This window comes from Phaethon lepturus, unplaced genomic scaffold, assembly GCF_000687285.1.
Source record: "Phaethon lepturus isolate BGI_N335 unplaced genomic scaffold, ASM68728v1 scaffold2420, whole genome shotgun sequence".
Classification (NCBI taxonomy): Eukaryota; Metazoa; Chordata; class Aves; order Phaethontiformes; family Phaethontidae; genus Phaethon; species Phaethon lepturus.
Genome location: NW_010513830.1, coordinates 8,994 through 23,329, shown reverse-complemented (window position 1 = coordinate 23,329; position 14,336 = coordinate 8,994). Strand labels below are relative to the sequence as shown.

At 43.3% G+C, this 14,336-nt stretch overlaps 1 protein-coding gene across 1 annotated transcript; it reads left to right on the top strand.

Annotated features, from left to right (window-relative positions):
* Nucleotides 1–7: 7 nt before the first annotated feature.
* SLC16A12 (solute carrier family 16, member 12) lies at nucleotides 8–9,677 on the top strand. Its single transcript, XM_010291000.1, has 6 exons — nucleotides 8–27; nucleotides 2,097–2,200; nucleotides 3,431–3,574; nucleotides 5,996–6,587; nucleotides 7,705–7,964; nucleotides 9,415–9,677. Exons 2-6 carry the CDS (start codon nucleotides 2,191–2,193, stop codon nucleotides 9,675–9,677), a joined length of 1,269 nt encoding a protein of 422 aa, XP_010289302.1. The 5' UTR covers nucleotides 8–27; nucleotides 2,097–2,190.
* Nucleotides 9,678–14,336: the final 4,659 nt, after the last annotated feature.

Below are 14,336 nucleotides of genomic sequence, written 5' to 3'. Positions count from 1 at the left end.
CACTATCTGTACCAGGGCCGTGACGAGGTAAAGGGGCCGCTTCTTGTCTTTCCGACCTGTCTGTGGCATTACCCCTTTTTTGTTTTGGTTTTGGGGTTTTTTTTCTCCTTAGGAAGAGGATTTGGGATCTCCCCTGATGTCCCACAGCTGCAGGGGTTGTCCTGGCTAGGTACAAACCTCTCTCTTGCATGAAAATCCTGAAATCCCCAAGGCTGTGGGGATGGCTGAGGGATTATGAGCTCTCTGGTTTTCGTCTTGCCTCCTCTGACAGCTGCCGTATCTCTCAACACCCTCTCCTTGATTTTTTGCAGAATCAAAGCCTGGGGCAGGCAGCATTATTTCAGGCTGTGGTGTTTGGTTGGGGAGCGAGGAATTGTGTAGGGTCTCTTCGCGTCCGTTGTGTCCCTCTGACCCCACAGCCGTGCTCATTTTTGCTAGTCCCAGTGGATTTGCTTGGCTCCCGAGTCCATCTGAGAAACCTGTAAATACCCACCTCTCCTGCTGCAAGCGTTTCAGGTTCTGTCCTGCCTGAGAAGGTCCATGACCTAGGAGGAGGCCCCTCTCTATACCCTTCTGGTATCCAAAATATGCAGAAAATATTTTCTCAAAAATACTTCTCAAAAATAGAAAGAACAGGAATAGACTGCAGCCTTGCGTAAACATGATGTATATATACATCTGGGTTGAGATGGCTCCCACGGCCGCTGTTGGGTGCCTTTGATGTCGACTGGAGACAGAGGAGCCTGGTGTGTGTGAACATGGACATTTAAGTTATATTAAGCACCCTGGTAAGTGAGGAACACTGAGACAGTGTCTTGTTGGACAATAGTATATTGTAAATAGTGTTTCCTACCTAAATTTTGTATTTCTTTTAAAGTAAAGCTGTCAGGTTTAGGGACCTAAAGTCTAGGGTCTTGGAGACAATAGCATAAAAGGGGCATGGAAATGCTGACACAGTGATAATTTATGTATGCAAATGTACCTATTCCGTAATAAAAGTAGAAATTTCCTAGTGGATTTAATTCCTTTTTCACATGTGAAATGTGTTACATCCAAGGAATCATCTAATGGCTGGCACACATCTAGAGTATATACACGAATGAAGTGCGTGCAGGAAAAAAGCTGAAGAGAGTTCATTGATTTGCAGGAGGAAAAAAGAGAGGGGAAAAGAGATCTCTTGCTGATCCAGAAACCAGAATGAAACTACGTAGCCTTTTAATCCATTCCCCCACACAGGCAGGTAGACGAGTAACACTCGTTAAGCAGAGCAAAGTAACCTCTCCTGGAAGCATTTTAATAAACTGTTCGAAGGTCCATGGGCTCCTGTTGTGTTCTGATTCTCTGTTCGTAAGGAGTTGCCTTTCACTTGCTTTGCACTTGTAATCCACGAACACATAGCTATAGGTGGTGTTGGCTCTATAGGTACCATGCTGGTCCTTCCCTGCCAATGTGTGCAGATGTGAATGCCACCATTAATGAGCAACCAGGTCAGTGAAGAACGGGGGACATGGGGCTTTTTGTACCAGGGAAGCAACATCATGATGTGGGCTATAACTGGTGATAATTACAACTTCAATTTCATTTCAGTTAAAGATAATACGAGTTATAAAAATCTAGCAGCAGATACCACAGTGAGAAATGTGGTATTATAATGTTCATAATCTCTCTGGAGTAGTTATCTGTCTGAATTAGGTTCTACATCAGCCTAATTGTCTAATCCCACTATTGGGATAATAGTTGGACACCAACTTTGTGATTCAGTTGTTGCTAGTGCAAAGCAAGGATTCTCCTCTGTTTGAATCACCCCAGTCTAGGTGTCCTACACAGAGTCCTGTTGTAATTATTCAACTTGGACACACCATTTCATGTCTTGTCCCTGATGCATTAAGTTAGCCCTTCTTTTCCAATATCCCTTAAAAACTGTTTAAAAGTTTATCCATCTCACTGAGGTTTAGGCAAACCACAGATTTAATTTTCCTGGGAGCTGGAGAGGACCTTCAAGTGGATACTCTTTATCCCTGAAGAGTGAGACCAGTGTTTTCTGTGAGGCAAATATCCTGTGTTCAACAGATTGGTGTTCATGTTTTCTTTCCTAGGTGCATCTCCATTTTTTTTGTGGAGTTCCAGGCATACTTTGGGCAGGATTATGCCAGAACAGCTTGGATCCACTCCATTGTTGACTGTGCTACGATGCTCTGTGGTGTGTATTACCCTTTCAAGACTAATGTGTCTGCTTTTTCTTCAGCTCCATCTGGTTTTAATGTGTTCACAAGCTGGTGGAATCGGCTGGGAAAGATAGATGCTGTGGACTCTCTGGGGTATGGTGTTTCCAACTGCTTCCCCCAGCATAGTTGTGCAGGAAGGGAGTGTCTTCATATTACAGAAAAGAAGCAGAACTTTGTTTTGTTAAATGATCTAAGTTTTCAGAAATGTGCTTTTGTCAAGGTCTAGTGGGACAAGTTGTGTTTGAGAGCTACTAACTGAGCACTTGTTTCTTTTGCCTTTTGATTGGAATAATATTTGAGGTTTAGCACAGGATGGACATCTTGCCTTCAGATCAAGTCACAGACATCCTCCTTTTAGCAAACTTGTATGTTTACAAATAGTCTTTTCCCTTAAAGAAAATCCGATGTTACTAAAAATGCCATGCATCAACACAGCAGTATTGGGTTTATTTTAAAACTGTATAGCTAGGTGAAAATCCATACCCTAATCCTGTGGAAGAGGGTTAATCCATGAGAATTGCCATAAAGGCACAGGAACGCAGCTGGAACGTGACATAGCAACTCTCCTGAGTCAGCCAGGTTATATCTTGGGAGAAAGAGAAATAAGGATAGCCTTGTCCTGGCATTGCAGGTAGCGGAAAGGGAGAGGGCTGGTGATGACACCCCATGGTAGAAGCAGGGTGATCCATTGACATTGGAGAAGTGCAGGAGAGAGGTAGCAGCCCTGGAGGTGGTCCAAAAGACGTGAGATCTCTCCTGCTTGGGTCTGACACAGAGCCCACACGGCCAGCGAGGAGAGAGGAGGGATGCCTGAAGTTATGAAGGGCTGAAGTGCAAATTCCAGGTGGAGGAAGGTCTCAGTGTTGTAAGCGTAGAGTAACGAACAGTGTGGGCTGTCGCTGTGGCCACTCTTGACCCCAAAAACTGCAGAGTAGCTCTGTCCCATAACGACTTTGATCTACTAAAAATGGCTGCTGAGAAAGCTACTATTTACATTTCAGTTTTATCCTGACTTTCAGGAAAATGGTTGTTAGAAGATTTTTGGTGATCACACCATTGTGATGGGGGGATGTTGGAAGACCACTCTGTGTAGCTGTGATCACTGTTTTCTCCTACTTGCCTATTGCTTCCTTTTCCTCGATGACTGGTTGCAACAGTGTGTGATGACCTGCCATTAACTGCCAGCCTTATTTGTTTCTTTGAAGCCCCGCTTGGGAGTTTAATCAGTAATCATGTATCCTGCCAAGTTGGTATCATGCTAGGAGGGCTGCTTGCATCTACTGGACTAATTCTGAGTTCATTCGCCACGAGCCTGGAACATCTCTACGTATCGTTAGGAGTCCTTACAGGTAGGAGGCATTCAGCCCCTTTGTTCCCGCCAGGAAAGCAACATGGGGATGTTAAAAATGACGGTACTTCCTTTCAAGAGGGGTGATCTCTTCTTCATGTCATATTGCCACTGCACTGGCCAATAGAGGTACTCAGACCTGTGCCCTTCATCGAAAAAGAGCAGCTTTGGCTGCCCCGGTGAGCGCTTCAGCACTCCGTGAGTCTCACACAGCCCAAGCGCAGCACCCTGCAACAGCAACTCTTTGACTTCTGTTGGAGAGAGGACTGTGGATAAGGTTCTGAAATTACGGGAGGTCAGGAAGGACTGCTGTTGCAGGTGATATACAAACAGATTTCCTTTTTTTGCCTGTGATTTGGGAGGAGTTTGTTACGGTAGTTCTAGACTGCCCCAAAATATTTGCATATTAAAAAATAGTTTAATTCAAAACATAAGAGTAAGTGGGCAGAGGAGCACTGGGTGAACACCTGGTACTTCAGCTGTGCACCTTATTTTTGCCTATGTTACATTCCATTTGAAAAGCAAACAAATTATTGGTTGGTAGTGTTGCTGTAGCAGCTCCTCCATTTGTGTTCAGGTATGGTGATAACAGACATCTTTACTCTGTCCTATCTCCCTGTGTTTGTTGTGCACAGAGGAACTTGAGAGGTGCCCATGGTCACACTGACATTCCTTCCTCATTAATACTGACCTGGTAGCCTCGGTGATATAAGCCCTTGTACTTGGTCCCCTGCTGTTTAGTAACAAGTTGGTGGAATTACTGCAGTTCACATCCTGCCAACAGCTTATTTGTTTAAAAAAAAGAATACGATCCTTATTGTAGTGCATGTCACTCCTGTACTACAATGTTAATCTTTGACAAATGTGTTCATAACAAATAAAAAGGCTCCTTGTAACTTGAGGGACTGTGCCACATACCGTGCTAATGCCACTGAGGCTTCCTCAGCCAGAACTGCAGTGAGTACCGAGGTGGAAAAGCAGTTGCACTTTGTACACGGAGTTGTAAAGAGCCAATTCTACAAGCAGTGAAATTCCAGTCTGTGGGGACTGGTTAATGGCGAGGTGAACTGTTGGTAAAGGCCAGAGGTGGTGCCCCAACCCAGAGAGGAGGTGGGAGCATAACTGGTGAAGGTCTAAATCCATAAAAGCTGCAGGACCTGAAACGTGGAAGAGTGAAGCAGAGGTGAGACAGGGGAGTGGCAATAAGTAGCAGAGTTCCTTCTAAGAGGTACAAAAATGTTTTCAGCCCCAAACTTTGCATTTCCACTTTTCACAGGACATTTATTGGCCTTTTTGGGGCCTATTTCCCCGTGCCAACTCACCGAGAAATAAGTGGTGTGTACGCCAAACAGAGTATGATTTTCACAGCTCCCGAGGGGTGATGTTTAGTTCAGGGCTGCTCCTCCGGCTCTGCTGCGCACGCAGGTCCAACCCCAGCTCTCTGCCCTGCTCCTCCCCTCGCCTCCTGAGGGGTGCCAAAGCGGGCCCCCGCCGCCCGGAGTCCCTCTAATCCACTTATCCCGTCCTGGCAGACTTAGTGCCCACCCGGCACAGTGCGGCCTTTGAGGAGGACGTGACGAGCTGGTTACGGCGCCGGGCGATTATCTCCTCTATTGGCAAGTTCTGCCAAAGGCGACGGGGACCGTTTTACCCTCAGTGTAAGACGTGCTCCAAAACTCTATTCAGGAACTAATTTCTGTGGCTGATTCAGAAGTATATGTTTTAGTGCTAGGGCAAGCATTTGATGATTAAAATCAGTTGCCTTGTTCTGCAGCAGAGACCACAATCTTTCTCCCAGTCCAAGAGATGGATTTTATTTGTTTACTAAATTGGACATGTCTTTCTTTGCTGAGGCTTTTCCCCACTCTTTACTTGTAGTCAGGGATTTAAAATGGTCAGGTGTCCAAGCAGCTGCTGCATGGAGTTTGTTTAGCTGACTGAAAAAAGGTTTATTGTAGAATATTAGTAACAGAGACAGACTCTTTTTACTGTGTTTCAGAGACCTGAAAATTAACGTTCAGGGTTGCAACGGACCGAAAAACAAAGTGGTGCCTCATCAGAACAGTGTTCCCAGTGCCAGCATCTGTGTAGACCCTGGAGCAAGACCTTATCTTGCATCCAGGAGAGGCTGACACACCATTTCTCTGATGTTTATTGATTGTCCTTGTTCTTGTTATTAAGTGAGCCCCGTCACTTCTTTACGAGCCTCGTTATAGTGGATTAATGATGATCCGTTGGGTTTGTCAAGTCAGTGACCCTGACAGTGGAAGAAAGGAGTCATCCTGGTTTCTCTTCACACTATGACTGGGCATCAGAAAAATTTTCCTCTTCATTTATGCTAATGACAGTAGGTTATGTGGTTTAATGTGTTCCATGTGTCATGCTTAGTATTAAGTCATCTGCACTGTGCTTTCTCTTCTAGGACTTGGGTTTGCACTCTGTTATTCTCCAGCCATCGCGATGGTGGGCAAATATTTCAACAAAAGAAAAGCGCTGGCCTATGGAATAGCCATGTCGGGAAGTGGAATCGGTACCTTCATCCTGGCCCCTGTGGTTCAGCTCTTAATCGAGCAGTTTTCCTGGCGTGGAGCTTTACTCATCCTGGGAGGTTTTGTTTTAAACCTCTGTGTCTGTGGTGCCTTGATGCGGCCTATTGCTCTTAAGGAGGACCGTAAAACTGCTCCTGAGTTTCTTGAACAGGATTATGTCCCCAAAAACCAGAAACGAGACGTAAAACGAATGTCCATCTGTTCACCTTTAATCAAAGCGTGGTCTCATGAATATTTATGCTACTGTTCATGGAAGGAATATGACTTTTTACTGATGCCAGGCTTCATGGTGCTGGCAGTGTCAGTTTTATTTATGGCATATGGCTGCAGCCCTCTTTTTGTCTACCTAGTGCCTTATGCCTTGAGCGCTGGAGTGAGTCATCACCAGGCTGCCTTCCTCATGTCCATACTCGGTGTCATAGATATCATCGGTAATATCACTTTTGGATGGCTAACAGACAGAAGGTAATGGCTTACGGCTAAGCAAGTGTAAGTTTTAGCTGGTGGGAGGCTGGATGCGAGTGAGGTGTAATACATACAAAAATTAACATCATGGACTTTTTCTGTAGCATATGTAACTTAAAAAAAAAAAATCCCATAAACCAACACAGTCTAACTTTCAGAAATGCTTACTATTTAATATTTTTGTCTCTTCTGGATTCGTTCAATTCTGATAGTTTATTTCTTTTTTTCCTGAAGAAATTATGTGTTTGCGCAAAGCTCTTGCATTTGACAGTGGAAATGTAACACGCTGTTTGAGGTATGTTGAGCATGATCCTCTATACCTATTTCCAAGAGGATCTTACTCTACTCCCTCTGCCTTTTCATCTCTTTTGTGCTGCTGGGGAGGCACAGAAGTTATGGAAAAGGGTCAAGGATCTGGCCCAACACTGTCAGGCATATACTCAGAAGGACTGACCTAAAATTGTTATACATTTTCCAGTATGTAAGAATTCATCATGCTTTGCTAACTCAGCTCACTCCAAACATGTGTCGAGCATCTGTAATTTCAGTAAGAGACTGGCTAAATTAAGAAGGATTTTGATTCTAAGGACACATTCTTTGTGCTTGTTCAGTTTGTGGAAGAAATCAATTATTGGTTTTGTGGGGCAGGGAGAACGGGAATTGCCATCTCACTTAGCTCACGCTAACTCCAGTGTTTAAGGACAGGTGCAAAGGATGACAGCTAAGAGAGGTATACTGTAATATGTTTTCCTTAATACTGAGAGCACCTTGTTGAGCTGGGATGCTGTTGATGATGGAATGCTGCTTTGAACATTGAAACTTCAGAGGGCTGCAAAATCCTGGCAGCTCAGCGGCTCCCCTCACTAAGGGCGGCCCGAAGAACACCGCAGGCAGCATGAGCTGCTGCTTACCAGATGTTTCTGCAGCTTTCTGTAGGTGGGCAGCTTTCTCTAACGGGGCTTGTTAGTGTTGAGCTTTTCATCTTGAAGACTCTGTAAGAAAATGGACTTAAATTTGAGCTATATGGACAAGAGACTGAAATGCTGCATGCCAGGGCACAGAACCGAGATACTGTGTCCAGTGATAATCTTTTTCTTTTCTGTTTTGAGATTTGCAGGTGTCTGAAGAAGCATCGGCACTTTTGCTACCTCTTTGCTGTGGGAATGGATGGCCTCTGTTGTCTTTTCCTGCCAGTTCTCCAAAACTTCCATTTGCTTGTGCCTTTCTCATTTACCTTTGGCTACTTTGATGGAGCCTATGTAACACTGATCCCTGTCGTGACGGCAGATGTCGTGGGAACTTCTTCCTTATCATCAGCACTGGGCTTCGTGTATTTTCTGCATGCCATACCATATCTAGTGAGCCCGCCTGTTGCAGGTCAGTTCATGAATGACTTTCCTATAATCTTATCACCGCTTCAGATTTACCTATTGGTGTGATGTAAAAGGTGAGGAAGGACAGCAAACACACACTGAATGTGGAGGTAGCCCGTGGGAAGAGAGATAACACACCTAGACCTTCATAAGATTCTAGATCCCACTTAAGCTCTGTCTTGATGGGATGATGTGTACATACATACTGTGTATGTAGCATCAGGTTGTACAGCTACTCTGTGCGTTGTAGGTGAGTTTGCCACCTTTGAATCCCACAGGAATTTTGTCACCGGTTCCATGAGGCTGACACTGCAACCCTACATTTTTCCCACTAGTATCTGATGCAAGTCCTAGAGCGAAGGTAGTGAGTTTGACATCAGCGTTTGCTTTCTTGCAAAATGCACCATCTCCCTGGTAGAAATATGGCCTTGCCCCACAACTCCCAGTCAAGTAGATGGTTGAAAACACTTATCAGAGGAAGATGATAAGTGCTCATTGCAGGGGGGTTGGACCTTTAAAAGTCCCTTCCAACCCAAAGATTCTATGAATTGAAAAAGAAACAAACCTGTATGGAATAAGGCTTCTAAGAGTAGTTACATCGCCACTTCATGTAGTTCAGAAAGTAGAAGAAACAAAAGATTTCACTGTGAAAATACACATTTTTGAAAATGTAACCTAGAGTTTTTCATTCCAAGTTTTTTTCGGTGTGGAGGACTTGATCCTTTAATCTCCAAACTGCTTTGGACAGGTGGGTGAGTCAGCTTCATTACTGTTTGGTCACAAGCTCATCACTGTAATACCTAACCACCATTTTCCCCATTGGTTGGTTCCATTACAGTGAAGTAAGGATGAGAGCTCTATTCCCGTTATTCTTTAGAAAGAACTTGACACGGTTTTGAATATTGTGAAAGGTCAGAGATCTTTTTCAAACAGCCATGTATATATCTCTTGTATATTTTGTCTGCTGTTCGCATCAGTTCCCAATTAATCTCTACTTCTGAAGCTTTTAATTTAATTTTCCATAGCAAAAAAATATTGCAAAATGGAAGTAAGTGATGGATAAGCCTAGGGCACGGCTCACTAGATGTTTCTGCATGAGGATCTTGTGCACACAGTATTTAATCCCAGGGCTCTCTAAGCATGCCTAAAGACTGCCAGTTACACCTATGCAGTCGAAAGATATTTATTTAGTATTGTGGTGATGAGTGCTGTGCCTTTTCTCATGGGTTTGGCCTCCAAACAAAAGCCCATAAATATCTTATCTGCCTGCTGAGGACAAATCCCGCTCTGCTCCAGGAGGTAAAAGTATAGTGACGGTGATATAAACATGTATTGTTTGATTGTATTTATATGTGATAACTCCAGATGTTTATAAAACTCATGTTGATTATAGGATTTGTTAATTATCAGAATTCTGGTGGGCCTTTAAAAACCCATGATTTATTTTCCTACAGGTTGGCTTGTGGACACAACTGGCAGCTATACTGCATCATTCCTCCTCTGTGGATTTTCTATGATATTCAGTTCAATGTTACTGTGCTTTGCAAGACTAGCAAAGAAAATCAAAAAAACGCATTTGTGGTCACTCACCGGTGATACTGGCACCAAGCAACACATCTGGACAAATGGAGCAATAGCTTATTCTGTCACAGCAGAATTAGACCAAAAGGATGTTGAATTTTTGGCTGTGGATACAAAGAGCTACAGCAACAGATGACACGCACCGTCAGGGTTCAGCACTGCACAGCCATGGCTGAGGCAGAGGTGGCTCTGTGTAGTGTTACGCTGTTGAAGATATTACTCCTGTGAAACAAGGCATCTCTCAATTAGATTTTCTGTCGTGTTTTAGTTGGCTAAAATCTACAGACAGCAACACTAATACCAAGTTAATGCAGTAATAGAAGAAAGCTAGACTGAACATAACGGGAGTTTGTAGATACAGATGTTCACAGATTCATTTGAAAAGCAGTATGTCGACTCCACAGGTAATCTACAAGATTATAATTGGCTATAAATCCAAAGAAAACTACGAAGTAATCAGTCACCAAAACTGAACAATAAAGTTTAAATTATTTTAAAAATAGAACAATTGAAATAAGCTTTTTGGTGTTCTGGTCTTCTATGTTTCAATGGACTAATGACACACACCACCAAAAACTCTCCAAATTTATCAGTCTGCATTAAAATATTTGCAAATAGCTGTTTCAAATGCCAAAGCCTTTTTTTCTTTTTTTTTTTTTTATAAAATCTGGCAGGAAACTGTGATTTATGCTGAAAGTATCTCTGGAGCAGCTTTAATTTTTACAGTGTGCCTGAATTTTGTACATACATTGCAATTTCATTTCAAAAATGGGTTTAGACCTACTTTCCCAAGCTCCCTACAGCAAAATTTTGAGGCGGTTGCTTGCTTTTATTCCTGGATATCTTTAAAGCTTGAATTTCTAAACATGGACATTCTAGGTGTGATCCTCCAGCAGATCTTTGTCTGGGAGGGTGGAAGAGGTGCTGTGGCTGCTCTGCTGTCTGAAGACGAGTAAATTTGTGCCATGACACTAGGCATGCTGATAGACAAACCTGCTTTAGCTGCACGAGTTGGAAGACGTCCAAAGGCAACCCAGGAGACCAGAGGAGACGCTTGTGTTTTTCCAAATACAGAGCCTCTCCCTCCTTTGAAATTAGCTGCTCTTGAAGAAATTCAGAGCCAGTGCAAGCAGATGACTGAGAGACTGCCCACTCCGCAGCAAAGAGGACGCTGGTGGACAAAGCTGTTCCTGCGTATCGCAGCGGCGAGTCTGTCGCTTTGTGGACCCAGGAGCTGTAAAGGGTGGTGCAAATTATTGGTTTGTGCCAACGGAACAGCCGATCGGGTCACTTGTCCTGGATGGCCAGAGCACAACAGCTGCGATTTGCTGGTCTCCCGCTACTTGCGAGGAATATGCTACAGCTGGCTGCTTCACAGGCGCGATGGACCGAATGTAGCTCATGGGGTAAATCGCTGATGTGATGGTCTGGTAAATAATGGGATGTTTCTACATTTCCAGAGTGAAACTGTTGTCCATGATGGAGGAACTTCACGTTCTGCAATGCAAATAATTTCTGTGGTTTGATGCTGTATAAAGCTGCATTCTGTTCATTAGCAAATTGATCAGAATCCAAGTAATTTTCATCGACGCTGAACTAGTAGTTTTGTTAATCACCTGCTGTGTAGTCAATGGTTGCTCATGGTGTCCTATTCCACTCTGTGCCTCAGAAGGGAAAGCAACCTAGACTGATGTTCACAAATTTGATTTAGATCAAGAGTACAGCCATAGGGGTATAATGCATTTTTATATATATGAGTCGTATGTGTATCAAGTAGTTCTATTATTCATGCATATTTCAAATATAACATATTAAAATTGTTTGACTTCAGTTGTCCGTGCTCAAGCAAAGCATTTCTCGCCACGTTCAGAAATGCGGTCAGAGCCAGTAGCATGATCTATGTGCACAGACCACAGAGTAAGAGATAGGAGTGCAAAAATTGCTTAAAACTAATGACGTAACCTTTTTTCCAGCTCTGTGTAGCAATTGAGTCCTGGGCCCTAATTTTGGTTTTAACATGCGTTCATAAAAAAATTACCTATGAGTGTTTCTTAATGAGTTAGGAAAAATATGCACATTTGGGAAAAAAAGGTGGCTTTATTAATCAGTAGTGAAGATATTGTTTTAGATCTTAATGCAAAAGTTTCACATCAGAAAGTAGGGAATTGTGTGGTCTATAAGGAAGTTAAACTATTTCAAAAAAGTATGTTACCACTGTCATTTACTTTACAAAAAATTAATTACTTTTTTTGCCACATCATGACATGCCAGCAGTTGTTCATGACAGAACTGCATATTCTAAAGGCCTGTTGGAATAATACTATATGCATTTTTATCCTAGTAAATAATACTGTGTAATACATTATTAGCTTTTTTTTTTAATTTCAAGATATTTTTTCATAGGCTTTTCGATTTTGTATTTAACTTATAATTAAGGCAGCATTTCATGTTTTAAATATCTAATTCAGCAGAAAACATTCAACTGGTTTTATACACAGACCTTTTGTAGAAAACGGTACAATTATTTCAGGATTTTATAACACTGTTTCTGCTCTGACTTAAGCCAATGGACAAAAGCTTACATTCCAGAATGATGCTTTCTGTGCAAAAAACACACTGTGAAATACCAGCCCTAACACGAATCTCCCCATTAAGAAACAGAGGAAGAAGGAAGCTTAACAAGAAATGGCCTGCAAGTGGAAGAAATGGGAATACCATCCAGGTTCACGAAGCCTTATGCTGAACTTCTACCCCCTGGTCCACACAACCCAAACCGAACAGCTCATCTTACTCCTGCCATGTGAAATGTTTCAGGGGGTATGTTATAGAATTGTCTGGATTCTGCTATTCTAAAAAAACCCCATTTATTGTATCTGCAATGTTTTTTTCAGAGATGCTAATATTCAGGCTGTGGCCCATAGAGGATATTTCCTGGCACGGCACGGCGCAGCGGTAGGCAGAGATACCTGGGCTAGCTGCGAACAATTTCCTGGGCTAGCAGTGCCTGTTCCCACCAGCCCTGTTGAGCACCGATGGGTACGAGCTTGAACGGAGCACTGCACGGCTGAGCCTGCCTGGCTTCCCACGACAGCGTGGTCTGACGTGGCTGGGTAGCATCTGTCCGAGACAGAAACAGACGGATCCCACCTCAGGTGAATCCTGCCTGGGGTAACGGTATTCTGTGCCGTGAATAGGAATTCTGTGGAAGTAAGCGAAACTGCTCACAACTTGTTATCCCACCTGTTTCCATTCTGTGAGGTTTGAAATGGGGAAAGCATCATTCTTTTGAAGTTGCTGAAGTTCTAGTGAGATTTTTTTATCAGATCAGCTTTGGAACATGTAATTGTACCTTGAAAAATTGCGTGAAAACAGCATGGGAAAAGCCAAGTACCTTCTGATGAAAAATAACCCTGTTTTCAGAAACAAAGAGAAAACCTTGAGCCTGAAAGATTTCTGCCAACTTGGATGATAATTTATCTCCTGAAAAACGAAGGTTGTATGTGCTGCTATATGGTGAATATATTTTATATTGCAACAACAATTTCTTGTTTGCTTTCTAAAGTGCTACAAATTTATGTGAGAAGGAAGAACTTGTTTAAGTTAAGCTGTAGCAGTACTTCGTGGTCGGCACAACGAAGTCCTCAGTTGGGATCGCCTCAATAAATAATACCTTCTTCCAAGTGACTATTCTGGTGTATTCCAGTAGAGTTTTCTACATAATTTAGGAGGTGCTTTTGATTCATAAATGAATACTTCCTGAAGGGTTATCTTCACTCTTTTTTTTTTTCCTTGAACTGCTAGCATAGGCTCCGGTGATATATCCATCCTTGGGTGCAAACTGTTCAGCTTCTGTGGCGTGTGGCATTCTGGTTTTGCCCACTGGCCTTGGACACAGCAAAAAGTGTGTTTTTGTTTTGTCCGCTTCCCGAAGCCCAAGCGCAGCCTCTTCCCTGTGCCGCTACGCCAGGCAATACAGCAGCACCACCCTGTGGGAAATAACATTTCTCCTCATTTACAAGGCACTAGGCAGGAACTAGAAGGCATTGTTTGCACAGAGCATCCCCGGGTAGCACAGCGGTCCAGCACAATCCTCCACAGCCCAAAGAAGGTATGTCACAATAAATAGGTTTCTTGCATCGCTACGCCTCGCAGTCACGTTTCTTTGCTGTGGAAAAGATTTAGCTGCTCTGACTCTCCATAAAATTTCAGGCGCACATTTTTCTGAAAATACTTCACTGCTGCTCCTTTTTTCTGCATGGTTCATTTTCCAGGAGAGAGGCAGGTGAGTCTTTGGTGGCAGGGTGTGCCATTGTTTTGGGAACCTGCACCACTTCTTCCTTGAATCCTTCCCTGCTGCCTTCCACGCCCTCAGGAAGGTCTGGATGGAACAATGCTGATGCTAGAAGCCTCAAGATTGAGAAGGGCAGTGAGGTTGCCTAACGTACCCTTCAGCCCGCATAACTGAGCTCAACATCATAGGTGGTCAACCTGACTTCAACCCTACTGTTGTTCCTACCAGCTTTCAGGAGTGGTGTGACAGTCCTGCTCCCAGTCCTTCCTGTTCTCTTCCCTTCCTAGGTAGGCCACCTTTGTTTGTAAGAGAGAGGCTGGCAGGTGGCTGGAAAAGAAGGATGGATTTTGCCCCAGTCTTTCTTAGGAAGAAGGAGTGGTTGCGTTATGTACAATGTTATACTCCTGATCGCTTTTGCTTGCATTATGAAAGATTCTTCGAGGGATAGCCGAGAGGGGAGATGTTTCTTGATGTTTCATGATCTGTCATCATATTTTACACTCT

Bases quoted from the DNA above. Each gene is read 5' to 3' on its own strand.
- SLC16A12 (XM_010291000.1), top strand. The intron at 6,588-7,704 runs GTAATGGCTTAC...TGAGATTTGCAG, and splicing joins GGATGGCTAACAGACAGAAG to GTGTCTGAAGAAGCATCGGC. The intron at 7,965-9,414 runs GTCAGTTCATGA...ATTTTCCTACAG, and splicing joins AGTGAGCCCGCCTGTTGCAG to GTTGGCTTGTGGACACAACT.